The 27,234-nt window shown below is 48.9% G+C and overlaps 3 protein-coding genes across 4 annotated transcripts in view; all 3 read left to right on the forward strand.

Moving 5' to 3' along the window:
- The window catches only part of ttyh2 (tweety family member 2), a 37,456-nt gene extending 33,897 nt beyond the window's left edge, over positions 1-3,559 (forward strand). The window contains exons 13-14 of the mRNA XM_084671073.1: positions 15-93; positions 1,530-3,559. Of these exons, the coding sequence (XP_084527199.1) occupies positions 15-93; positions 1,530-1,610 (160 nt within the window). The 3' untranslated portion in view covers positions 1,611-3,559. The remainder of the gene's footprint in view (positions 1-14; positions 94-1,529) is intronic.
- A 112-nt stretch (positions 3,560-3,671) lies between these two features.
- On the forward strand, positions 3,672-9,609 carry dnai2b (dynein, axonemal, intermediate chain 2b). The gene is made up of 13 exons (XM_084671151.1): positions 3,672-3,801; positions 4,395-4,585; positions 4,893-5,054; positions 5,356-5,477; positions 5,631-5,770; positions 5,935-6,048; positions 6,799-6,938; positions 7,419-7,541; positions 7,746-7,969; positions 8,123-8,258; positions 8,466-8,612; positions 8,760-8,984; positions 9,396-9,609. Exons 1-13 carry the CDS (start codon positions 3,672-3,674, stop codon positions 9,441-9,443), a joined length of 1,902 nt encoding a protein of 633 aa, XP_084527277.1. The 3' UTR covers positions 9,444-9,609.
- A 279-nt stretch (positions 9,610-9,888) lies between these two features.
- The window catches only part of kif19 (kinesin family member 19), a 30,802-nt gene continuing 13,456 nt past the window's right edge, over positions 9,889-27,234 (forward strand). The window contains exons 1-3 of one of the 2 annotated variants that reach the window (XM_084671136.1): positions 10,396-10,451; positions 11,352-11,432; positions 12,009-12,105. Coding sequence is in view for 1 of the 2 variants with exons in the window: in XM_084671134.1 (XP_084527260.1) it covers positions 10,413-10,451; positions 11,352-11,432 (120 nt within the window). In the remaining variant the exon portion in view is untranslated. Of the gene's footprint in view, positions 10,452-11,351; positions 11,433-12,008; positions 12,106-27,234 lie in introns of both variants that reach the window. The other variant, XM_084671134.1, reaches the window with a different exon arrangement.

A 27,234-nucleotide genomic window follows, 5' to 3' on the forward strand; every position in this document is an offset into this window, starting at 1 on the left:
CTCCTGTCTCTCAGGAACCAGACGGCACTCTTCGGAGGGAACCCGCGCTACGAAAACGTGCCTCTGATCGGCCGAGGCTCTCCACCCCCCTCGGTGCGTTGGGCCCCAGAGGCCAAGTCCTTCTTCTGATGCCCGCCCACCCCCACCCCCACCCCCCTTAACTCCCCCTTTGACCAATCAGCATCAGTGTGAGGGCAGGATTGTAAAACTGTGTGCCAGGACATGCTGTTGCCTGTTGACAGTCTGGGAGCTGCCGCTGAAACCCCAGCTGGAGCCGCCGTGTGCTCCAGCTCAATCTCCTCTCCGTTTGAGACACGATTGCGCTCTCGCAGACTTCACAACGGCGCCTGTCTGACCCTTTAACCTTGGGGACGTGGTCTAGTTAGCGCGAGCTCAGCACCACGATTAAACCGGAATATTAGCGTGAGGCCCTGGGGGGGTTAGGGTTAGGGTGACACAGGTGTTTTTAAAAGAGTGACTTTTTAGGCTGAATGTACCTCCCTTTGGGACACCATCGGTGAAGGAGACAGAGTGTTTTGGGACTGATTGATCTTTCATCGAGCTTAACCTCTCAGGCGTAGACTGCCTGATGGATTTTGATGAGACAAAGATATTGGTCATGCATTTTTACTTTATACTTTATATTTTAAATATCCTCTCTACTTTCTCTCAGATATTTTAAAATTAAAGCTTGAATTTGTGTTGTCAGCGACAAATCAGTCATTAAACCTTCCCCAACTGCAACTCTACTACTCTATGCTTTTTCAGCTAACAGCTTCTTTTTATATTTTTGTTTGTTTGTTTGTTGTTTCAATGTTTGTTTGTATCTTTCATTTCCTCCTTCCTTCTTTTCGTTAATCAACTTATGGAGGTATACTCTCAGCAATATAGAAACAGAGTAAGTCGTTTTCTCCTCCTCCTCTCCTTCTCCTCCGTTATTCTGGGTCTGCTCCCGAAACGCCTTCCCTCCCTCCTATTCTCCCCCCCCCCATTTCCTTCATTTCCATTCTACTGACCTCCACGTTCATTTGGTTTCACTGTTTTCCTATCCCTCTGGCATGGCTTTGAACTGCTAAACCCTCCCATGTCCTGCTCTCATCTTCATCTCCTGTCTCTCCCCCAGCCAGGTCTGTCTCCCCCTAGTGTTAGTAGGGCTGTACTGCCGTCGCCACGCCGATGCCCCCCTACTGTATTTCACCCCCTAAACTCGTTTGGAGGGACACAGTGGCAGGCAGGCCAACGTGTGCATGGCATAAACCTCCCGTGTCTCCAATTCTATAGCCGGCATCCCCATGAGGCGCTATAGAATGACAGTGTCCTATCCCTTCACCCGTGTCTGAGACCAACGGGGTGGTCTGCAAGGAGAGGACGGCGGGTGTCTCTCAGATCCCTTCACTCTCAGTGGCCCGTCCAGAGTGTGAAGCCCCCGCTGTCTGGCAGGCTAGGGACTGGTGTGACCCTGTGTGTGGTGCCGGTGAGGTGATGCTGTGTGTAACCATGTGCCCTGCTGGTGTCCTGTCTCCCTGCAGTACTCTCCCAGCATGAGAGCCACCTACCTCTCCATGACGGAGGACCAGATAAGACACTTTGGGAACGACTTCCAGGCGTAGGACCTGCTTCTTCTTCTTGTTTTTGGTTTTGTTTTTCTTTCTCGGAAAGGGACTCTGGAACCAGGTGTGACACACACACACACACACACACAACCGTGATGCATGTGTGTGACTGTGGCTGTAGCACACACACACACATCTTCTTGTCCATTCTGCGAGACTGTGGGATGAGGGCTGGGGCGGACTCCATATTTTCATTCCAAACTGTCAGAGCGGCTTGTGTCTGTGACCATGACGACAGACCCACAGCAACGCAACCATCAGTGCAACTATTTGTTGTGTTTGAACAGGTATTCTCTCCTCTTTTCTCCCAAGCTACAGCACAGGTATTGTTAAATTGTTGTACTACACTACCGGGATAGTTATAGCTTCAGATTCAATCACTGTTTAGTCTTCCGCCCTGCTTTTAAACTGATACCATAGATAACATATTCAATTACAATTGACCTTATACTTAACGACTTTATTTACGTAATGTCGTTCAAAATGTATCATTTTCACATGAATTGGGTTTTACTTTTCAATGTCTGAAGTTGCACTGGAAATGTGTGTTTATGTGAGAAGATGGGATCCAGTGAGTCAGTATTCAACTAGGTGAGACGACTACTTCAACAAAACAAACAAAAATGCTTTATAGTGACAAATGGTTCTGATACTACTGATACCCATCATTCGTGTCTGTCTATATTGAGGTGAAACGTGTAAAACATGGAGGCATGTTGCCGTGCCTATAACAACCCTGAATTCTCTAAACCAGATTGTTTCTACTCAATTCTCTTAGTTGGTCTTCCTATTAGAAATGTCTATTATCGTTTTCTTGCTGAAAGAGATTCTCTTCCGACACCTGTTCACAGCCTTGGTAAAGAACACTCGGGCATTGGACTGGGCTTGTTAAGTCTGTGGAACAGTTTGTGCGTACGATGATACACGGATCTTGGTAACAGACGGGACTGGAGAGGAACAGAACAGGATTTATTTTATCATCCCCAGAATGCAGTACAGGTTCATTTCTTCCCTTCATGCTTGAAGCTTTCTGCATGATAATCCCTGGGACCTCTTTTCCAAGGATTTGTCAGAGCACCATTCTATGTTAAGATCCTCCCCATATGTTCTCAGAATTCACCCTTACGCACACACACACACACACACACACACACACACACACGCACACACACACACACACACACACGCACACACACACACACGCACACACACACACACACGCACACACACACACACACACACACACACACACGCACACACACACACACACATGCTGATCATATCTCTGATGTCCATCAGTCTCTGTTTCTTCCCCATGATAAACGTTCTACACCATTGGCAGCACAGACGTAGCGTCACCGCATCAGTTAGAGTGCTTAGGAATGGTTTTACAAGGGTAAAAACGATATGCTAAATATTTCAAAACAACATGACTTCTGTAAATATCTTGTACTATAACAGATGGTTGTCTTTTTTTTTTGTAGCATTTTATTTCTCTTATACATTTTAGAGTTGTCTGAATGTGCCACAAGTTGTTTGATCTCAATAGCTTGTTTTATACCAATAAAGCCCCAACGGAGTCTTGCTCTGTTTCAAGAGATCATTTTCATTTTCAGAGGTCATTGTTAAAAGATGGCATTCTGTTATATGCATATTTAAATATCATATCGTCATCATTTCTGGTCGTCACTTGTGCTGCTGAAAGCGTTCACAGTGAAATCAATTTGTTCACAAATCAATCCATTGTAACTTACTAATGATACTTGACTTCCGTTTTGAACAGACTGTTTTCTTATATTGTTAAATAATCTTTTAATTATGTAGGCTTCTTGTAATATGTTTTGTTTTCTCCAGATTGGGTGCATGTGAAGCACCGTCAATCTTTGAGAGAGGTGCTTTATTTGTACGTAACTGTGAGTTGGTAATAAAATGCTTTTGAGTATTCATGCTGGTTTTGTTCATTGTCGAATCTGGATTGACACGAGTGATTGAGTTTCACGCAGTTTGATTGGAACTTCTGTCAAAGTGGGCGGGCTCAAGTTTCGATGAGGGCGGGGAATGTTGCTAGGATACGATAAACCTCCATGGGTGTTTGGTGTTTGCTTCATCAGTAGGGAGAAACTTAATGTAGCAGGAATACCAACATTACAACGCTACATTTGGTTGCAATTTATCTCTAAGGGGACAGGTAGGAATACAATAGTGTTCTCATTTAAACTTTATAAAAGCAACATCAATGCCATTTTAGAAGCGCCGGGGTTAATAGGGTATACAGCCTAGATAGCTAGCGTACCAGTAAGGAGCCCATTATCGTCCACCTACTGTAACTCTCCGATATACACCTTGCTGCATACCAAATTACAGCCTCTTGCTTTGATATTAAAATATGTAAACACGCTCTGGAACCATGTGTGTAGCAGGCTAGCAGCTGTCTTGCGCAGCGTCAAACTTGACATTTCTCTATTGAAATTGGTTGGACGGACTATACAGTAATGGCAAACGTAACGGTAAAAATTAGGAAAATCATATTTCAAGGCATATCAGTATTGGATTTTAAAATGATGAGATGCTGCTTTTAATAATCTCTATTAAGGCATCAACATGTTAAAAGCAAACCAAATCTGTCTGTAGCTACAAACTACGTTACTAAAATAATACAATTTGGGGAAGGCACCCATTGAAATGGCCCCAGCCTTTGTTTAAGGGCCTTCCACTCTACCTGAACGTCTGATGTTTATTGGTGTGATTAGTCTCGAGAGTCTTTCTCTATTGTCCCAACAGGATACATAATGGAGATAGTTTATGTCTACACAAAGAAGCGCAATGAGTTTGGCCGGCAGTGTAATTTCTCCGACCGGCCAGCTGAGCTGCATGTGGACATCCTCCCAGATCCTTCACTGGCTGCCAGCTTCATAGAGAGAGACCCCTGTGATGTTCCAATACAATGTACCCAAGAGATGTCTGAGCATGAGGTGCTGTTTTTATGAGTTCCACAAGGTCTTATCTTACCTCTTGTTTCAGACACAAATGTACAGGACACTGCAGGGTTACATTTGGGACGTGAGCCATGGGCCTTCATCTGGTGAAAGTAGTCTTTTCCCCCAGATCCAAGGGGCTTCAGGAAGACCAAACATTCAGCATCTGGCTAGCCTTCTTTGCCTACGTTTTGTTCCACATCTGTTTATCTCGAAACATGACCCCGTCTGTAAACAGCCCCGTGATCTAAAGCCATGAGCTGTTTGTGCCCCAAAAACATGTAGACCGTCTTCTCCTCTGTAGGTGAATACGGAGCGCTTTGAGTCTGTGAGCCGGGGAATCAACCATGTGGAGGGGGGCTGGCCCAAGGATGTCAACCCCCAAGAGATGGAACAGACCATCCGCTTCAGGAAGAAAGTGGAGAAAGACGAGTTTTATGTCAACACCATCATGCAGCTGGGCAGTGTGAGTGTCGGCGGTCACGAGTCGTCAGCGCAGCACATGTGCCAAGTGTCACGAGTTCAGCTTCCTGTTTAGTTAGGAATTCCAGCTTACAGCTCACTAACCATATCTCTAAGGCTGGTTTTGCAGGGCTAAGACAAGCAAAACAAATACAAGTAAGAGCCAAGTTTGGACCCGCTTTTCTCAAAGAAGTTTTACGAGCTTGCGGTGTCTTGAGACGAATAACAGGTGTGAAAGTCCCCCCCCAAAAAGAAGTGATTACAGTTCCCGTTCCATCTCAAAGCCCTGTTTTCCTCCCCCACAGCAAATGGAGCACTGCATCAAGCAGAACAACGCCATTGACATTTATCAAGAGTACTTTGAGGACGAGGAGGTGGTGGAGGATTCTGAAGAGCAGCCCTCAGCCAAAACCATCAATGTTTTCAGGTTCCGTCCTGCATCCCCCTCAGCATTTACATAACCATCGCTCACAGTGAACAATCAGGTCTAGTTCTGCAGAAGAAGAAATGCCAGGGCAGCTATTGATACCCATGTCTATTAAAGGTAACAGTTTTTTCCTTTATTTGACCTTTTCCCCAGAGACCCCAATGAAGTGAAGCGCACAGCCACCAGTGTCTCCTGGCATCCTGATGGTAGCAAGCTGGCTGTGGCCTACTCCTCACTCGAGTTCCAGAAAGCCACCAAAGACATGAGCCTCGACTCCTACTTATGGAACATCGGTAGTCTGGATGTCGTTTATGTGAAACACTGTCACGTGTTTGCAGCGCTGTTGTATCTGCGCAAGGCAATATGTATATATCTTCTCATCAATATATCTTCTTTTTTGGGTTCCGGGTCCACTGTTGATGTTCTTCCTGCGCTGTGTTGCCCCCGGCTCTCTCAGATAACCCCAACAAGCCGGACATGGCCCTGAAGCCGGTGTCTCCTCTAGTCTGTCTGGAGTACAACCCCAAAGACTCCCACATCCTGGTTGGAGGCTGCTACAATGGCCAGATTGGTGGGTTTACTCTCTTAGAGAATTCTCTCTCATTCGTCGGCGCCTCCTTTAGGCTGTGTTATCTTTGGTGTCAGTTGAAAACCATGTCTCTGTGGAAATGCAGTGCATATTGTATATATATATATTTACATTTAGCAGACGCTCTTATCCAGAGCGACTTACAGTAAGTACAGGGACATTCCCCCCGAGGCAAGTAGGGTGAAGTGCCTTGCCCAAGGACACAACGTCATTTGGCATGATGGGGAGTCGATCCAGCAACCTTCTGATTACTAGCCCGACTCCCTCACCGCTCAGCCATCTGACTCCCTATATATATATATATATATATAGCTTGGCTTGGAGCTGAGCGTTAAAACACCTTTTGTCTTTCCTGTCTTTGCACTGTGTCACCCTACGACCCCCCCCCCCCCCCACACTATCTCACATACATCGTTTCACAGATGCCTTCGGGGCACTGACGTGCTCTTGAAAACCAACAGAATGAGTCTAGTAATAGAATAATTGCATGATCCCTCGTTATCCCAAGGTTCCTCGCGGTTCTTTTTCTGAGGGACGAGAGAGACGGTTAACAAGAGCTTTTCCCTAACGAGTGCCATATGGCTGAAGTTATGCAAGATCCGTGTCTATATCGGTCCAGCCTTTGTCTTGCCGATTAAATCATGCATGTTTGACCTTGAGGCACAAGGCGGTGTGTGTGTGTGTGTGTGTGTGTGCGTGCGCACGTACACTAAGGATGATATCTATGCGCAGCCTATTGGGACTCTCGCAAAGGGAGCCAGCCACTGGAAATGTCCACAATAGAGCACAGCCACCGAGACCCGGTCTACAAAGTCATCTGGTTGCAGTCCAAGACCGGAACAGACTGCTTCTCCGCCTCCACCGACGGCCAGGTGAGTCAAGTCTCCGTGGCCCTGAAAGGACCTGTCACCCAATGCCTTTCCTCAGAGTCCTGCAGACACAATAGGACACAATAGGCGTGACCCCCCTCTGGGTTCACCTGCAGCCAGCTCTGATACCCTGCGTCCACAGGGCGTACTTTCTCTGACCCTTCCCTGGCCATTCACAGCCGGCGGTTATGTCATGGGTCTGTTGAGAGAGGTGGCCCCGACCGCTAGTGGGTCGACCCCAGGCCTCTGTCGACGTTCACAGCGGTTCATGTAGCAGATGTTTCGGCCCCAAGCGACGCACAGCATGCGTGTGCTCAATGTAAGCGGATTTGAAACGCACAGTTTGAAACTGTACCACAGTGGGCGGATGCCAAAGGAAACGGTGTGCGTTACCAAAACCACAGTGCAACACCGACATCACACTGTATCTCAGACACCACCTCGCAGCAGGGTCAGTTCTGTGGTGCCGTCTCCCCCCTCCAGGTGCTGTGGTGGGACATCAGGAAGATGAGTGAGCCCACTGAGAAGCTGGTACTGGACCCCAGCAAGAAGGGCAACCTGGACAACTCTCTGGGCGCCATCTCCCTGGAGTTTGAGACCACCATGGTGAGGCCTTCTAGAACAGTCTCTTGTTGTTTTGAATGCTTAGGACGGGGAAAAAAACAACTAACCTCACCCGGCTTTAGATACAATTTGATCTGTAGGCACTGACCTGGATTCTAGAATGATTCGCCATGCTATGCTTTGTTATGGTACAGCATATAACACATGTAACGACACGGACCTGTCCTTTTGATCCTGCTCGTTCAGCCCACCAAGTTCATGGTGGGCACCGAGCAAGGCCTGGTGGTCTCCTGCAACCGCAAGGCCAAGACGCCAGCGGAGAAGATCGTGTGCACCTACAGCGGCCACCACGGCCCCATCTACGCCCTGCAGAGAAACCCCTTCTTCCCCAAGAACTTCCTGACCGTCGCCGATTGGACGGCTCGCATCTGGTCTGAGGACATCAAAGAGTCTTCCATCATGTGGACCAAGTAATGGCCGCCCCCCCCCCCCTGCTATCCCTGTCCACTCATACGGTTTGATCACGGACAAGAGGATACGTTGAATGCTTTGCATGCCTTGCCTGGAGTCCGTCACTGCGTTGGCCCGTGCGTAGCGTGTGACCGAGCACGCGTCTGTTGTAGGTACCACATGGCATACCTGACCGACGGCTGCTGGAGTCCGGTGCGACCGTCCGTCTTCTACACCGTCAAGATGGACGGCACGCTGGACGTGTGGGACATCCTCTTCAAACAGAACGACCCCACCCTCAGCCTGAAAGTAGGTCCGCGCACCGACATACACGTCCAATTCCCTCCGAGCAATCCCGGAGGGGGAAGTTCAAGCCGCTCGGGTCACTTCGCGGACGGTTCCGGAACGAGGAACAGCCAGGGTAGCACACGTAGTAGAAGATCAGCGTCAAAGATATCAACGGTCGACATGACAATGTGGGGCTTTTTGCCGCCGTTTTTGTGGTCGCCTTTGTAGGTGTGTGACGAGGCTCTCCAGAGCCTGCGGGTGCAGGACCAGGGTCACCTCCTGGCCTGTGGCTCTCAGCTGGGCACCACCACCCTGCTGGAGATCTCCCCCGGCCTGTGTACCCTGCAGAGGAACGAGAAGGCCCTGGTCACCGCCGTAAGAGACCCGAAACAAACACACCCCGTCTATCGTGGCGCGTCAAACCCCTTGACTGCGCGTGTGTGTGTGCGCGTTCGTTTCGAGTACCGCAACCGCCCCGCTTACCCCCCCCCCCCCCCCGTCTGCTCTCTGCTCTGCCGTCAGATGTTCGAGCGAGAGGCCAAGCGCGAGAAGATCCTGGAGGCGCGGCAGCGCGAGATGCGCCTAAAGGAGCGCAGCCGCTCGGAGCAGAGCAAGGAGGACGACGGCGCCAAGGAGCACGACGGCGAGGAGAGCGTGGAGGAGCTGATCACGCGCGCCGAGGCCGAGTTCTACGAGATGGTCGACGCTGAGCTGAAGAAGAGAGAGAAGGGAGACAAGCAAAACAGGGTCAGCACCTATGTATTAAGACACATCATTATGACCTCCAATGAAAACACACACGTACAATATAACAGGTCGGTTTATTGATATAGACAGATGATTAAGACTGAATAGGATAAGGTGGAGTGTTTTCTCGAGATGAGGGGTAATTTACATGATCACTGCTGCCATGACATGACCACTAATAACAGTCTGTCAAATGTATATAACTCAGAGCCTGATAAGAGTGGAATGAATAAGGACAGCAACATTAAAAACGAATTCATTCCAGGAGGCTCTGTGAAGGGTTTGGAGCTGTAGAGCTGGTGATGTTGTTTCCTCCGGTAAAGGCGTATGTTTTAAAAAGGACATTTCCATGACAGAAAGACAGGGATAGTAAGAGCATTTGTGACATGTTGTCCCTTCTGCTGTTTTCAGGAGAAGGATGTCTGCGAAGAAAAAGATGTCCGAATGGGAACACCCTGATTACCACATGATTACAAGATACTATAATATCATCTAAAGTGATCTGAAATAAACACTTTGATCAGCTACACAGCTATGAATGCTTCACATACACAATCATAGATTTGAGTTATTCATATTGCATTTATTTCACTTGACTTTATTGATTAAAGGAAAAGTATTTTGCTATATGTGTCTTTTGAGAAGTGTGTGGTGCAGTTACCATTAAGATATATACATTACATTATATCGATACATTTCGATTTTTTAAAATAAAATTAGCAACAAAAAATATTTATCGATCATACATATTTGATTACACATCACTTTAGGAAACGTCAGTCCTTTGTTGTGTAAAGCCTAGACATATATACATATGTACAAATGTCTATGCTTTACATAGACAGCATTTACGCACGTAGTGTTTGTGACACCAGATGTCGCCCTGGCTCTTAACAATGAACATTCTCAGTAAAACTGTATTGAAGCACCTCGGTTAATGCTCGTGTGTACACTTCACTACTGATCTCTAAGGGGATTTAGGAACAACACCAGTCGCCAGTGACGAGGACAGTAGAGGGAAAGGCTTGTAGCAGGTGGACTGGTGCTGAACAGCACCTGACGATCTCAGTCCTCTTCATCCTTGCTTCATAGATCGCGATTTTAGACATACGCCTATTGTCTAAAACAAAGACTAAACGGAATTTCGTTTGATGCGTATTTGAAGGACGCATTATTTGAAAAAAGCGACTACATGCTTCTATTAAATAGATGAGAAAAGGAACACTTTTAACGAAAGTCCCGCTTGTAGTGATACAATTATAATTGGTTGTTACAGTAGTTGGCGACGAAATAGCTTAAATAAGACGAAGGGCAGGTGGTTTTGAGTTGGGGCAATGCAGGTAATGCGCAGGATGTTTGATAAGTGCCCAGTCTAGTATTGACGCCAGTTTTACACCCAAGTTGAGGGCACTCTGAACAGAAGTGACCATGAAGGACACCGGGGAATCGAAGGATCAGCAACTCACTGTAAGTAGACTCAATGACTATTTGTGTTGATTGACACTGCCATGGAGTTTGGCATCATTCTTCAGATGTCTGTTATTTGATTTACTTTAATGTAATTAAATACCGTTAATGACGAATATAATATGATTAACCTTTATCTCTACAAGCTATGGCCAACATCCAGTAGAACTTGTTTACTGTATGATATGTCCTGTAGATTTGATTTCTTCAGCCTGCTCCTTTCAGTTTCCTGGTCTCTTGTCCACTTCTGTTGTTACTACAGGCTTCTTGGAGGTTCTGACTGAATAGCACCCTATGAATCTTTGTCATTTCCTTATTACTGTGATACTTTCAGCAAACATCCACAGCTGGTGGCACAATCCAATAAGGCAGTGAATTCATACAAGATGCACTGTTCCACTGCACACATATCTCATTGGCGTTATTGATATTTTTCCTTATGACACAGCTCCCTTCTGCCTCTTCAGTTTCTACTGCTATTGACATAGGGATGCAGTGTTACTGTCAGTTCCTTTATCAGCAATATTTAATCTATTTAGCTCATACGTTTCCCAGCAGAACACAATGAACTCCCTAAAGCTTCTTATATGTTTTTCTATGGAGGGATGGGAGTAGGGACAATACATGTAAAATGGTACGATGTCATCGACATTACAGGCATCCATGGCGAATTCACAGTAAGTCACGACCCATGCCCCAGGGCTTCTGCTCCAAGAGGGATTTAAAGGCACCAGATGATCCATGTTTTCCTTACTACTATGACAAAACAATAGTTCATCAACACTGGGTTGGGTTTGCTGTTGTCTGTAAAATGGTGTTCAGTATATTTGAGATGGTCAGAGGACACAACGTCGTTCGAAGGTCTGATCTCCTTGTTGTCGTCGTTGTTGTTGTTCCCAGGTCGCCTTGCGGATCCGACCCCTCAGCGATGCTGAACAGGAAGAGGCAGCCACCATTGTAGCTCACAGAGTGGATGACCAGGTCAGAGGCCCTCCGCATACTATTACAGTGTGTGTGTGTGCGTGCGTGCGTACGTGTGTGTCTGTATCTCTGTGTGTCTGTTGGAGTATATGTCCTGTGTGTGTGTGTTTGTGGGTGTTGTACTGTAGGCTATTTGTTTCAGGGAGGGGGAGGGGGGGTCCTCATCCTTTCACCCTGTCACAAGGCCTGGCTTACCTCTATAATGGATGAGGAGGGTGCACTTCAGGGGTCAGATGGCTGAGCGATTAGGAAGTCGGGTTATTAATCAGAAGGTTGCCGGTTCGATGCCCGGCAGTGCAAAATCACGTTGTGTCCTTGGGCAAGGCACTTCACCCTACTTGCCTCGGGGGGAACGTCCCTGTACTTACTGGCAGTCACTCTGGATAAGAGCGTCTGCTAAAATGACTGAATGTAAATGTACGTCAGGGAGCAGCATAGCTGGATGAGAGGGCCCACCGGGGTCGGGTACCACTCACGTCTCCTCCCACATTTCTGAGAATGTCAGAGGAGATCCGCTCTGCCTCATTTCAAAGTCAGGTGTCAAATATTGGCGGCGTTGTGCGTTGTTGTCAACAGGATGACTCAGAGTGTGCTGCAGCTGAGGTAAACAGAAGAGTCAGTCGGGAAAGTGACCTTCTGATTTCCGGAGGAAAACACTGTGGATATATGGAAGGTACTAGAAAGAGACCGGCAAAAATGGACGTCATATGAGAGTTAAAGAGCCTTTAACTAAGGTTATGAGGTCATTTGCTATAACAGGCTGTCTAGCATAATTTAAATGCTAATTGATGTTCTATATTGATGGTGAATAGAGGATTCACTTCACTTTGCCCAGGGTGGGGGTTGGGGGGGATTCAGATCCGTAGCCTAGATCTCCTTGGGGGAGTTGTCCAACTGTGTCCAACCGGTGTACCGGTGCCGATACACAGCACAGGATAGAGTAGGAGGACGCATATTCCTTAGGAGGTACAGTATATCAATCCTAAAAGCCCATTATCACCCTGTAGGTGTTCCACTTATGAGGCCCACTTACCTTCAAACAGTCATTGTGACGAGGACGTGTCAGGTGACCCTGATGATGATCATAGTCACAGTGGGGGGGGGGGGGGAGCGGCTGATGAGATGTTTGCGACGGCCCTGTCCCCAAAGAGGGGAGATTTTCGGGGAATTGGAGATGATAATCCCTCTGGGAGGAACCGGCTCGCAGTACGTCCCTGGAGGAGCTGAATGATTCTTGGATGGGTTAGTGGGCAGGTCCCCCTCACACACACACGGAGTGACATCAGCAGCAGGACAATGAGCCCTCAGGGACAAGGACTTTGTCATGCTGACTCAAAGAAACCAAAACAGAGATGTTGTTGTTGTTGTTGTTGTTGGTGGCTATGCTGACTACCAACTCTTGACTCAGTGGAAAGAGTTCACCGTGTGCATCAAGCTGAATGATGAAAATGCAGGTCCATGAAATGAAATGAGTGCACATGGTTTCATCTTGTACCGGATATATGACAACCTCAACAGAATCATTTTGTCGATACTGCTGCAGGACATGCTTAGAATTGGAGGTACTGGGAAGTACAGAGATGACCTTAGGTTGTCTCCTTGTGAGCAGCAATAACCTTATTGAAAAGTCTTTGAAGGGCTTATGGAAGTCTAGTCGGTCATGAATGAGTGACACATAGGGTTTCACCCACAAACACATTATAAACACACTCTGCCCTCTGGCCTCCCGCACAAATCCACGCCGGTTACACCGAGCTGACAGGAGCTAAAAAGGACCCCTCCAGACTTGTTTGTGCAACAGGCCCCATATGGTGCCCCATGCTCCCAGGTAAAGACAGACTGAGACAGATTAGCATGGCGCTGCCCGCTAGCCCTGGTAGCAGACAACTCAGTGCCGGGTAATCTAGGACTGAGGAGGATGAGCTCACTGGAAGGGCTTTAGCACAGAGTAAGCCTGCTGCCACCTGCTCCCTGGGGCTTCTGAGCCCAGGGCCCTGTCACAGGGCCCAAGACCGCTCCTTATCTCCAGACTTAGTCCTAGAACCAGGCCCATGCCCTGGCCTCAGCCTCAAAATATCACATGTATTTTTATGTAGTATGTATACAGTGTTTTTATATAGTATTTTGATACAGTATGAATAGTATACAATACTATATAATAGACTAGCTGTGGACATGAATGGGTCGTTAAAAGACCAGACCAACTAGTGTGGGACTTACAGGCCACATCAAACCGGACTTGCATAACCATTCTATTGTTCAATGCACAATAACAGGCCAGTACACTCACGGAAGGCATTGGTAAGGTACAGTATGTTTGGTGCTTTAACTTTGGCGTCCAGTGTTTGAATGATTTGGCTGATGATGAACATGAACTGGAAACTTGCAAGAAGTTCTTCCCCTTAAAATTAGCCTCGAGGACTTAAAAGAGCGCAAGATAACTCGTACAGATTCATACGGTTCAGGCCTAGGAGACAAGGTTTCACCCGAAGCCCTCACACACACGCAAACATCGTTCGCCGTCTCTTGGATTTAAAGGACAGCCTACCCGTGCGGCACCTTCTGTACGACACGTCCACACCGGGAGACGGCGTAAGTGGGGACGGGTGAGAGGGTTAACGCTAACAAGTGTCGCTCGTTAGCGAGTCACACGTATAGAGCAGAGGATAAAGGTGGAGTCACCCGCACAATCTCGGAGCCATATATAGATAAGCTCAATCTCTCCGACTCACGGAGATAGCCCCAGGCTCCAGCCAGCAGATTAGACCATGAGGCTACAAACACAGGCGGCGTGACCTTACTCGGGCTAGTGTCCTGTGCCGAACTTAGCGTTTACCGGTACAAGGAATGGCGTTAAGGACGACGGAATTAGGATGACATCACCCTTGTTGATGTGCCCCGTTTGCATAACTAAAACTGTCAGATGCATACATTCCCTGTCCTTTAGTCAAGTAGACCCATGGACTGTACTGTTGACAGTGTTACCTTGTGTCGAATGTTGCTAGTAAAACAAGGGGCAGTGCGAGTGTTGTCCTGGCTGGCTAGCGTGGTGTTGGTCTGGGTGACAGCTTTAGTGAGTGCCACGCAGGATGTGGCTCCTGTAGCTTTAGGGCCAGTTAACAGGCCCCACTGGCAGAGAAAGACTGTCACATACACATACACACACACACACACACACACACACACACACACACACACACACACACACACACACACACTGAGGAATGCTTTATGGGGAGGCCCTGTATCCATGGATACAGCCAGACAAGGTTAGGGCCATTGTTTGTGTTGTGGTAGAGTCCTGAGAAGGGGAGGATCAGCTGGACTGGAGGAGAGAGCAAGCAGCGGAAAGCTCGGCCGCCCTTCACCCCCCGCAGGGGGAGCGTTGGCCGGGCTGAGAATCCAGTCAACATGTTCCCACGTGTCCCACGTTGGGGCACAGGGGCCATTTTGTCTGTGTAGGGATTAGAGACTTTGTTTGTGTGGACTGTACATGTCAAAGCCGTACGCCGCAAAGTCATTAATGCCGGCTTTACGCCGTGAACTTTTCCCCCTCGATCTGTTTGTATGTCTGAAAGCTATTCTCGTTGCCCTGTAGAAGACACTCCCGATACTGACGCAACAAAGAGACTTTCAAACCAGCGCAACGCTGTATTTCAGAACCACGTCCCATGGATGCTACGCAGGGGAAAGTCAGATAGGAAGAAGAAGAAGAAAACAATTTGCTTGGCTGTGTGAGAGTATCTGGAGGTGCGCTGAAGCCAGGCGAACAAAGGGATGCATTCAGCAGAATGCTCACCTGAGAACGATGTGCCGTGAATTGTCAAATTCCTCCTTAGAGGAGAACAGAGCTTTGAGCCTGAATGTTTGTTCAGGCTCGTGTGTTTCGATCGCCTTCGACAAAGATGTCCCTATGAAAGGAGATGGCTTCACCATGAATGTGCACAATGTAGACTGATTTAGAAAAAAAGGGCCTCTCCTCGCCAAGGACCAGGAGACTATGAAACCATGAATCAAATATTAAGTAAGAAAAAGAGAAGGAGCAGGGGACCGTGACGGATGAAAGAAATAACCGACGGGCTGATTAGCATCGACGTTGTTAAAGTCTCCAGTTTCACTTCCTCTCGTTTCTCCTCAGTAGCTGAACGGAGACACAGGGGCGAATTCTAAAATTGAACAGCGACACAAAGAGCTGGTTAGAGGGCCGAGTGAGCACTGTCCAAACACAGGGAGAAGTCTTTTTTACGAGGCTGTGTGTTTGAATAGGTTCTGGGCAGGATAACAAGAGGGGAGAGGGGGGCGGGGGACTGCAAATAAAACGGTTTTAATTTGATTTAATAGCAAGGCTCGAGATTTATCCTCCTGTCCGACACACACGGAGGGTGAGGCTGGCCATGGGAAGAGTCCGTTGGCAAAGTGAGACTGAGGTAAACGACAGGGATGAGGGGCTGCATCGTGGGAGCAGGTGTGCCTCCTGTTAATACGTGGGCGCTAATAAACCGCCTGACCCTCAAAGTGGCTGGTACCGCAGCCTGGTCGCCTTTAAGTGGATCGACTCTCCTCTCCGAAGCCTTTTTCTGAGCTTGTGCGCGCGTGTTTGTTTGAACTGCGCCAGACCCTAGCTCGATCCCTTTCTAGCCTTTGCTAATGTTTCACTTTTTATAGTTCCTGGATGGACTTGCCGCGGTGGGCGAATGGAGGAGGCTAGGCGCTGAAGTGCCTATAGGCTGCTAGGCATGGCAGGCTTGAAGTGGCGAGGCTTGGGGGGGTGGACGGAGGTGCAGGGCTGATCCCGGTGGACTCTCTTAAGAGCTGCAGGACGTGATGCGCTCCTCTGCTGTGGTCCGCATCCCACAGAGAGACTAAATCAGATACAACCTTATTGAACAACAGCCCTGCCCAGATTTTCAGAATGGGTCTTTGCTTGCGGGTGCACTTTTGCGTGTGTGTGTGTGTGTGTGACAGAGCCAGGGGTGTCTGTGTGCCCGCTGGGATTGAGTGTGAAACAGAATCAGCAGCAGAGTGTTCCTGTGAGCTCTCTTCAGGCCACCTAATATCCCTTACACAAGCAGGAAGCAGGCCATCGCAGGGGTCAGACACGCTCTCGCCTCATTGGTCCACGTTACACGTCACAGATCGACCTACCAGGAGACAGAGAGAGACAGAGACCGAGGGTGAAATGAAGGGAGGGAGGGAGAGTTGGAGAGATGCAAAAAAGAATGATTCTATATTCTTTGTGTGTGTGTGTGTGTGTGTGTGTGTGTGTACACAGGGTAGAGTTCCTCCCACAGTCCTTGGTTGCAGAGGGAGGCAGCTCCCACCAGGGATCAACGTATCAACAGCAATGTTTACCAGATCGTGTATGCTACAATCTCACCTCAATAATCTCAATGTCTCCCATTCAAATGATAACAAACGGAGTTCAAGGAATTTGCAATATCAGGGCATAGTAAGTAAGTAAGTAAGACTTTATTGATATAGCACTTTTCATACAAGCATTGCAGCTCAAAGTGCTTTACATAAAATCAACAAAAAGTGTTGATCTAACTAGCCGCAGTCTATCTGCGGTCTCTCTGAATCCGTCTTAGATCCGAGCTGCCACTTGCAGTAACGGGGGACGATGTATCCGAACACATCCCACCAGGGATGGGAATCAGCCAGACCATATGATGAGCGTGGCCGTTAAGAGCCCCGGCCCGGTGTGTGCTCCATTAGGAGTAGCGTGGCGCAGGGCGGCCCCCTTTCAAGCCAAGGGCACTCGGAACACCTCGCACTTGCTTCCTGTAAGTGCACTCCAAGGTCCCATTTGAGTGTCGCGTGGAGACCCATCCCCCTTTCATCTCTCGCTAGGAACTCCATTTGTCTCACGGCTTTCTCTTGTTCTAGACATTCGCCTGGTGTGAAACGTCTATCTTGGGTCTATTTTGTGACATTTGGGGGCGTTTTGCTGTATTTTTCTCCCTTCTTCCAACCGGCTAATGGAGGCTTGTTAGGTGTATGACTCTGAAAGGCTGTGTCTTCACATGGTTCTAAGGAACTTCCTCTGTGGAGTGATTATGGAGCATTTTCAAAACCACTCTACATGGCACTTGGAGGCTATTAAGAGTATATTAGAGCCCTCATCCCTGCCAGATGAGGTCTGCTATGTAATAGTTATAATTCTAATACTAATGGTGATCTCGGCTATTATCGGTGATAGCCTATCAGCTATTAGAGCCAAAGTGGTCCAATTTGATTGGCTCAGAGCTGAGTGTGTCAGACACAGTTACCGGGCAGAATGTTTTTGTACATTCTCTACATAAATCAGCTGCTGTTTCCGAACACATTGTCCGAGCCTGTACCCAAACGTTTGTTCACTGGCAGGCAGCGCCATGGAAAGATTCACTAGCAGGAGTAGCTTGCAGCCGTGACTTTGTTGAAGGTTCCTGTGTTTCAAGTCGCCTCCTTCGGCGTGTGACGCTGTTTCTCGTCTAGGGGCTTGTCCTAGTCCTCCCTGTGCTCTGCTGACCCCGTAACGAGTGTTTTAACCTTGTGTTCCATGTGGCTCACTCGGACAGATCATCATCCACCTGCGCGTTCATTTCAATCCGTCCATTTGACGATATGCTTTTCAAACGCAGGCCGCTTACCATACGACCACTTAACTCTTGCTTGTACAGCAGTGTCACCCCAACTACTTATGAGGTCTGATACCTCGTTGTCCCCCCCTGACTAACTTCATCGCAGATGTCTTCCATGTTTGTATTGACCAAGTGACTCCCGCCGGCGCAGAATTGTGAGGAATGTTGTTCTAGAGTGAAGTCAAAGTCACATGTATGCCAATACGACTGGAACAAGATCAGATCGGATTCTGATTTAGGACAAATAATGACAGTGGCCCAAATCAGAATTGAAAAGATTACATGTTATCTGTGCTGGTTGTGAGTCATATATGAGCAAAGAAATACAACCTACGATGTGGACCCCTCGACTGCAAGCTTGTTATGGTGGCGAACGTGTATGTATTTATTTCATTTAAAAAAATAAAAGAGAAAATAAATGACATACCACTCATCCAAACACGTGACTCTGCATGTCCTTGGTTCCAGAGCAATACACCTGGCACATTCCAACTTCAAACAATGCCCGCATCTCGAGAGAACCGAGTCAGACAAGAGACAAGTTTCCTTCCTTCATAGCTGGGTGACGTTGACGGTGATGAGTTTCTCCTTCCCTCAGGGTGTAGCAGGGTTCCTCAGCTGGTGGCCCGGTGTCACATGGGAATCGGTGGACCGCAGATTCGTTCTCCAGCTTTGAAGTGGATTCAGCCAATCACACTGCTGTGCACCTTGGCTGGCTTGCCTTGCCAACATGTCGTCGCTTTGATCTTGATCAGCGCACGGCCACGGCCCTGCTCCAGGCGTGTTGGGGCCTGTGCAGCAACTGCCCTCGTCAGACAACTCACACTAAGAGACTGTTTTGCTCTTTATAATAATGAATGAGGTATGAAGGACTGGTACAGTAGAATGACTGATATGATAGCTGGCACAGTACGATGACTGATATGATGGCTGGTACTGTACGATGACTGATATGATGGCTGATACTGTATGATGACTGGTATGAATTACTGTTACAGTATAATGACTGATATGATGGCTGGTACTGTACGATGACTGATATGATGGCTGGTACTGTACAATGACTGATATGATGGCTGATACTGTATGATGACTGGTATGAATTACTGGTACAGTATAATGACTGATATGATGGCTGGTACTGTGTGATGACTGGTATGAATTACTGGTACAGTATAATGACTGATATGATGGCTGGTACTGTATGATGACTGGTATGATGGCTGGTACTGTATGATGACTGGTATGAATTACTGGTACAGTAGAATGACTGGTATGACGCCTGATGCAGTAGGATAACTGGTTTTATGACCGGTACATTGTGACCAGTATGATAACTGGTTCAGTAGAATGAATATAAGGTAGCATAGGCAGGATAATTGTGACACTTTTATGACTGGTACAGTAGAATGACTGGTATGATGACTTTATGGCTGTTTCTCTATGATGAGAACGTACTTGTTTGCAGCTTGGAGCAAGACCTCAGTATGCCAAGCATTCACAGTTGAGACGTGTTCAAAGAAGGAGAGAGATGGAAGCTGAGAGCTTGTCTCACCCGTCCTGACCTTCTGAGACCTCTGGTTGTGTAAGTGGTCAGTGATCCTACTGCAGCTGTGTGTGTGTGTGTGTGTGTGTGTGTGCCTGTAGGCCTCTGTGTTCATGGGTGTGTGTGTGTACGTGTGTGTGTGTGTACGTGTGTGTGTGTCTGTGTACGTGTGTGATCTCTGATCCCTCTGACACAGACGGACAGTAGACTGCTTACGTAAGCTCAGGGGCAAAAGAGTGATTGAGCTGCAACTAAGCACCCTGTATCGGGTACACGGTCTGGTCCACAGCAGTGCAGCTAGAATGGAGAGCCCCTGAAACGGGATATACCATTGTTGGGGTTTGGGGGAGGATGGGATGGAGAGGGGGGTGGGGGTTTCTAGTTCTAGTTCTGATTGTGCTCTGAAACGGTTGCCAGGTAAAGGTTGCCAGGTAAAGGTCCCGGTCTTTTTTCACACTTGATTTCATAACGTGGTCGGCAGATGACCTCGTAAACAGGCTCTGGTGGTTTGATGCCACGACTCAAGGCACCAAGGCGTGACTCATAGAGAACTTGTGGGGTTATGTGGCCAGATGCGCACACATGTAACAAACTGAACCGGTAACCTCATTCCTCAGTATAAACACTGCCCACCCATGCCCCTCGAATGGCTCGCTTTTCAGTGGCCTAGCTGAAGCCCTGTTTATGAAAGGTAGTCGTTACGTTTGTGACTCAGAGGGGACCCTGCAATCCAACAGCGGGGTTCGCAGGTGGGCAACGCTGACGAGCGACCCAGTGACACCTGTTACACGCACACACACACTCACACACACACACACGCATGCAAACAAGCGAGAGTGCAGCGATAGTCTGTAGGAGGAGAGCATCCCGAAGATGAGAGGATAGATACAGAAGGAGGGCTGGAGATGTTCCAACTGGAAGATAAAGATAATCCCCCATGTACCTCCTAACCAGTGTGTGTTTTTGTGTGTGTGTCTGTGTGTATTACTCGCGGCTACGAACAGCTGCTGGGCGCCTTTGGAGCGGTGTGAGTTACTGGCCCCTCTGTCCACAGGGCCTCAGACTGGCTTCCAGATGGCCCACCCCTCCTCATCATTAGCCTAATGGCAACAGGTGTCCGTCTGTGTGCGCCTCCTCAGAGAGGGGTGCCGTGCCCACCTCCCCGCTGCTATGGCAACCCGTGAGTCGCCACGGGGGACAGGATTAAAAGGGGATGGTGTCACCACACGGCCACACACACACACACACACACACACACCCTTTTAGTCTTTATCTCCACCATGCATGCTCAGCCGCTTCTTCGCAAACAAGCAGTAAACCCCATGGACATACGTGTCCCAAAACCCGTTAGCGCTACACAATCCCTCCACATGCATAGAGAGATATCTCCTGGAGTCAGACCCCCCCCCCCTTGCCCATCTGTTCTTGCTCGACATGATCAGTTCTTTCATCACCTGCTCGTCCATGCCATGTGGTTGTCTGGGACCGATCACTATCCCGTGTAGCGTGTTAAAAGTGTGTTCTATCCCACATGTGTGGCACGTTTTTTGAGGCCGGCTCATTTTGCAGGCTGTAGCTGACGCCAATCTCACCATGCGCCATGTTGCCTTCCTTGATTACAAATCATTCCTCTGCCTGTCTGCCTGCCTGCCTGCCTGCCTGCCTGCCTGCCTGCCTGCCTGCCTGCCTGCCTGCCTGCCTGCCTGCCTGCCTGCCTGCCTGCCTGCCTGCCTGCCTGCCTGCCTGCCTGCCTGCTATCTGTCTGTCTGTCTATCTGTCAGTCTGTCTCTCTCTCTCTGTTTCTCTCTCTCTTTCATGAGCTAATGTCCTTAGAGGGGGCTGATTACTACTGTGGCCTGTGCGCTTCTGGGAAGAGGATGAGTGTAATCCTCTGGTTGGGATGTTTACAGGAAGCTCCTCGTCACCAACACTGGGTTATCAGGGTCTGGACGGGGGCCTGGTGGGAGAGACTTGTCAGCATCACACGGCTTAACCGTGGTCACACCCTAAAGCTGCACTCAGTGCTTTTGCTATATCTTCACAAGATGAACGCGTGTCATGACCCGTTTGTGACACAACCATCTGGTCGAGGTTGGACACCTATACATCCCATGATCCCATTGGATATTTCTCATGTCATCCATACCTCCATCCGATAACGTTTCAGGGAGGGAGGAGGGGAGGAGGGGAGGGAGGGAGGGAGGTCGTCTCCCGGTACCCGCCGCAATACCCGCATGAGTGTGCAATACTTGGCACGAGTGTATGTATGTGTGTGTGTGTGTCTCTCTGAACGGGAAGGGGTCAGAGAACCAGAGAGCACCAGGCAGGTGAAACCACAGCCAGGCCTTCAATTATGGAGCTCATCTGGGTGGCACCGGCCCGGGGCGCCACTCCAGTCAGCGTCGCGGCCCGAGGGCAGAGCTGCTGGGGCTGGCGATGAGAAACCCTATCAGCCTCGAGGATCATGATCCGGCCCATTCAGCGCCATCGCTGTTGATCGTGTTTGGAATGACACCATCTCACTAATTGGTTTCATGTCGCTGCATAAGCAAGCTGTTGTTATGACTTGAGGTGATGGGTGCCCATGACTAGGCATCAATATTTAAAAAGGCTTCTCTCCCGCCCGTCGATTCTTTTTTTACATTTTTGCCGGTGTCTGAATTCACGCTCCCGCCCATTGTGTTCGGAAGCTGTTTCGAGTCTCGCGTTTAACCGAGGGGCGGCTTTGCGGGGTTGACATCCATTGTTGCCGCTTTGCGCCCTGATGAAAAAAACACATTACTTTGTCAGGGCCGTCGAGCAGGAAATTGCTTTCCATTTCAACACGCGGCACGCGTGTTGTGTTTGTCAGGCCCCGTGCCCTGTTTGTGTCCAGCCGACTGACGTCTCCTTCAGTCAGGAGTGAGGGGGAAGTGATGTCGGGTCACTGGTTAAAGCAGACATGCAGGCCTGGCCATTTGCGCAGTGGGGAAATCGTACCGTGACAATCTGCTGGGCTTGAGAATGTGCTCAGCGGGGGAAAACACTTGTCCCTGACAATGGCAGAATGATAAGCTGTTCTCTGGGAAAGCAGGTTGGCAGTGAAGCAGGTGTACCTCGGTTCTTGGTCGTCGCCTCAGTGTGATCGAGGACGGCACAGTGAACTGTACTGGACTGTGTGTGCTCTGCTACCGCCGGACAATGGTGCCCGAATACACGCACGCGCACTGTTTACCCACGGCTTTGTCAGTTGGGTCGGTTAACATCAACTATGAAGTGGTCTGTAATATTTGATTTGGGGGGGGGGGGGAGGGGGGGTAGCACGTATTGTGTCCGGTTCGTTTGTGGATTTGGTTGCTGGGCAGCTGGTCCATCGCCGGGCAGCTCTTGGAATGGATGGAGAATAGAGTGCTTATTGTCCTTCCACTTTCACCTGTAGCCTTTTGTGGTGATGTGGGCTGGGTCGAGACCGACCACCACCACCACAGAAGGACCTTATCTGCTGACTGGCTGTGTCGAGGCCAAACTTGACACAGCGTGGGAGTGTGCTGGGCATGCCCCTTCCCATGTGGTCAGCCAAGCCTTCGGCCGCCCTGCTTGTCCGGACCTGCTGCTTGAGGATGAAAGGATATCGCGTGCGCGTGCGTGTGAAGTGTTTGCGTCCATAGCTACACAGTCACAATGATGTGAAACTGGTGCTCGCAAGCTGATTGGCCGGAGGACTCTTCAATCACAATGCTTCTTACTGGCCAACAGACCTCTGTAGGGTCATACCCATACGTGGATATTTTATCTTGTGTCAACCCAGCCAGTCCATACTTTCTTTTGATTAACTTAGGAATGGTCCATGTCCTACTGTTCCTCGCATAACTGTCCGACATCTTTGACTTCTGAGCTACTCACATTCCCAGTCTTCCAGGCTTGTGTGCCTACAGGGTGTTTGGCATGTGTGGAAGGGAAAAAGTCTGTTCCGGTGGAAAGATCTGTTTCCACCAAAAGTATGTCTTCTGTCTAGATTCTGGAGTTGAAACACGTTCATCAGTCAGCTGAGGGAAGAGACCATAACACCAGACAAGAAGTAGGACTCTGAATTATGAATAGATCAAAACCATGGAAATGGTGTGCTGCAACATGAAGGTCAGCAAGCTCATTTTCAGAATGAACACAAAGAGAAGGTGGCGATAGGAAACAGCAGCTGGCATTGGGAAAAGAAGGCAGGTGAATGCACAAAGCCAAACTTGTCTCTTGTTTCATATGGCCCTGGCAGCTTTCAATCCCGGTCTAAGCACAGGAAATGGGGAAATACACTCAAAAGGAGACATTGCTGCAATACAATAACTGATGTCAATCATTGTATTATATGAAAAAAAACAAAATATATTATAATGTATAATATAATTCTTTATTTCAGACCCAGGGGGATCCATATCAATACAAACAACATAAACAAATACACAAACACAGAGTAAAAAATACACAGCCTTTCACAATATTCAGTGCCAAGCATACAGACATGATCGCCAATGGTTCCACAGTCTGGAAGAAAATCTGACCGAACTGCATAGAGGGTTGGCCAAAACTGCAATTAGGTTATTTTCAGACTCAGATGCCCTACACATTAATCCATACATCAGGCCACGTAACACAGCAGAGCAGGTAGGGACCCCAACACTTACAAACATTTGGCTTGCACTGGAGCTTCTTGGAGCTCTCAGCAGTAGCCTCATGCTATCATTATAGGCCACTGTAAGCTTTCTAATGCTGCCTTGTTTATAACGACACCACAGGTGGGCAGTATACAGCGGCGTACAATACGCTCTAAAGAGTGAGATTTTCACAGGTACAGAGCACATACTAAACTTACGGCAGAGCATGTTCGCTTGTGCATACAGCTTCCGACGCTGCCTATAGATATCTTTGTCATCCGACAGGTCATTAGACATAATATGGCCCAAGTATGTAATTTCACTGCACACACTAAGTGCAGTGCCAGACAGATAGAAGTCAGGGAAGGTTGACTGTCTGTCTCCTCTGCTTCTGACAATCATGATCTTACTCTTTTTTGCGTTGTATTTTATGTCAAAATCATCACCATACTGTGTGCATACTCTCAGAAGCTGTTGTAGACCAGCACTATATGGGCTAAAGATGACCAGATCATCTGCGTACATAAGGTGGTTAATGAGTGAGTCCCCAATCCTACTGCCTGTACCAGATGCATTTAAAATCAAAGACAAGTCATTCATATACATATTAAAAAGAAAAGGAGACAAAATTCCGCCCTGGCGAACACCATTGGTAACATGGAAGGGATCAGATGTTACACTCCCCCATCTCACCCTCATTGCCTGATGCGAGTACCAATAGACCAAGATTCGAATTAAAAAACCAGGAACCCCACTTTTAGACAATTTTAAAAACAATTTCCCATGATTAACACGATCAAAAGCTCTAGAAGCATCAATAAAACACATGAACATTGTGGAATTTTGCCTATTATATTTATCTAAAATTTCCTTTAGTGCAAAAATACATAAATCAGTACCATGCTTTCTTTTAAAACCAAATTGGTGGTCAGTAGACAGGACATACCTCTCAAGTCTACTCAGTAGAACTGTCTCCAGCACTTTGGACATGACTGGCCAAAGCTATTGGCCTGTAATTATCAGAGCTGTTTAGCTTCCCCACTTTATCTTTTATCACTGGTACTAGCACAACAGAGAGCATAGAATCTGGTAACACTCCATGAACAAAAAGACCAAGATTCGTATAAGATATGAATAAGGTAATATAAGGGAAGACCGTCTCAATACCGATTAGGATTAACATTTGCCAATGGTTAATCCTTCGATTGATCCCACACATGGCTGTCAAGATGCATATGCTCGTCTGTGCAAAAGCCCTCTCTCAAAACACACAACGGTGCATACACACACGCAGATGCACGTGCGCGCACACACACACACACGCAGGCTATGTGGTGTGGCTGGGGACACCGAGCAGAGAGATGGAGTGAATCCCCTGTGGAAGTCCCTCCCCTGGCCTGGTCACATACCCAGGACACCCCGGCCCCGGCCCCGGCCCCGGCCCCGGCCCCGGCCCCGGCCTCAGACACCAGCTTGGTAGCTTACAACAGCCTGAGACAGGTTTCCTGAGAAACCTGAACTGAGTTGGTACGTCATCGCTGCTGGAGTGTGTGTGTGTGTGTGTGTACCCTGGTTTTAGAAGGACAGAGGAGAACATGTATTTAGCATTGCAGTCATCATTCCCCTGTCACAACCTGATACTGGTCAGACTTCCTGGCCAGATCCTCGGCTGTTCCCCTGACCCCTCAAACACAATCCACTCTTCTTCTGCTCTCCTGTTTCGCCTCGTCTCTCTCGCCACACCTTGTAGCCTAAGGCCTCACCGCAGGGCCCCTTGGTTCGAATCCACTCTCTCTCTCTCTTCCTTGCAGTGCCCTAAACATGCTCTGGGCATCTGTCCCTCTCTCATTTCCTCCCTTTTCCCTCTCTCCTCTCCGATGTGTGCTGATTACGAGCTCATTCCCCCCCCCCCCCCCCCCCCCCCCCTCCGTAATTAGTATGTGTTTAAAAGTCAGATCTCTCCTCTTGAATTTCAATCGAGGGGCTTCAAAGTGAGCGGTCTGGCGCTGGAGGGGATGGAGGGGGGGGAGGGGGGAGGGGGCGTCATCAAACGAGTCGAGACCGCGCGTCTCGAGGCCGCGCCCCCCCCCGCCCGCGAACGAAGCGCAGCGTTTCGACCCCGTTCCCCCGGTGAGTATTCAAGAGCCACGTTTCCGAGTCCCAAGCGTGGCGCTCGTTAGCGTCCTCCCGGGCGGGGCCAACGTTTCCTCACGAGGGCGGAGGTGCAGGGAACTCGACCGGCACTTAGCGAGGGGAAAAAAATATCTCCGCCTCGCCATCTCTCCCTCCCCCCTGGCGTCATTGAATGAGTCGTCGTCATTATTATGGTCATTACAGCCCGACAATGTGCCGTTCCCTTTTGTACAGCCCCTGCCGACCGCCGTCGAAAGCGAGCCTGCGTCTGAATGGCCTTAAGTGGGGTTGGACGTCAGGGACGATTGTGCATGATGGCTCCGGCCTATCTCTCTCTCCCGGTAAACGACACGGAGGACACAATGGTCGCCATCAATCCCTCTGTGTTCGGGGGGGGGGGAGCGCCGTCGAAGGCGGCGCTGACCCTCTCGCCCGACGTCAGGTCTTTTGTCCTCTTCCCCGTTGAGCAGGGTGGCTAAAAAGGGCGGACTGTCATCCCTTAAATCATCCCTGCCTGCACTCGTCCCGGCCGCTGGACCTGGCGTCCGTCCTGTGAGACTCACGGGGGGTCACGTCGGGGCCAGGCGGTCGTTAGGAGCCGTGGGTGACCGTCATGGTCGAGGGCCGAGGGGGCCTGTAGGTGTTGGGAGGATGTTTGGTCGACGCCGAGGCCACGGGGTTGACGAGCCCTAATGCCGTGCGATGAGAACATCCAGCTGCTGCCGATACAAGTTGAGAGATGGATGTGGCGTAATGGCCCATCGTTAAACTCTTTGTCTCTCTGCCCCCCCCGCCCCCCACTCTCTCTCTCTCTCTCTCTCTGTCTCTCTCTCTCTTTCTCTCTCTCTCTCTCTCTCTCTCTCCCTCTGTCTCTCTCT

The sequence above is a fragment of the Hypomesus nipponensis genome, chromosome 13 (genome assembly GCF_054491055.1).
Source record: "Hypomesus nipponensis isolate SF chromosome 13, ASM5449105v1, whole genome shotgun sequence".
NCBI lineage: Eukaryota > Metazoa > Chordata > Actinopteri > Osmeriformes > Osmeridae > Hypomesus > Hypomesus nipponensis.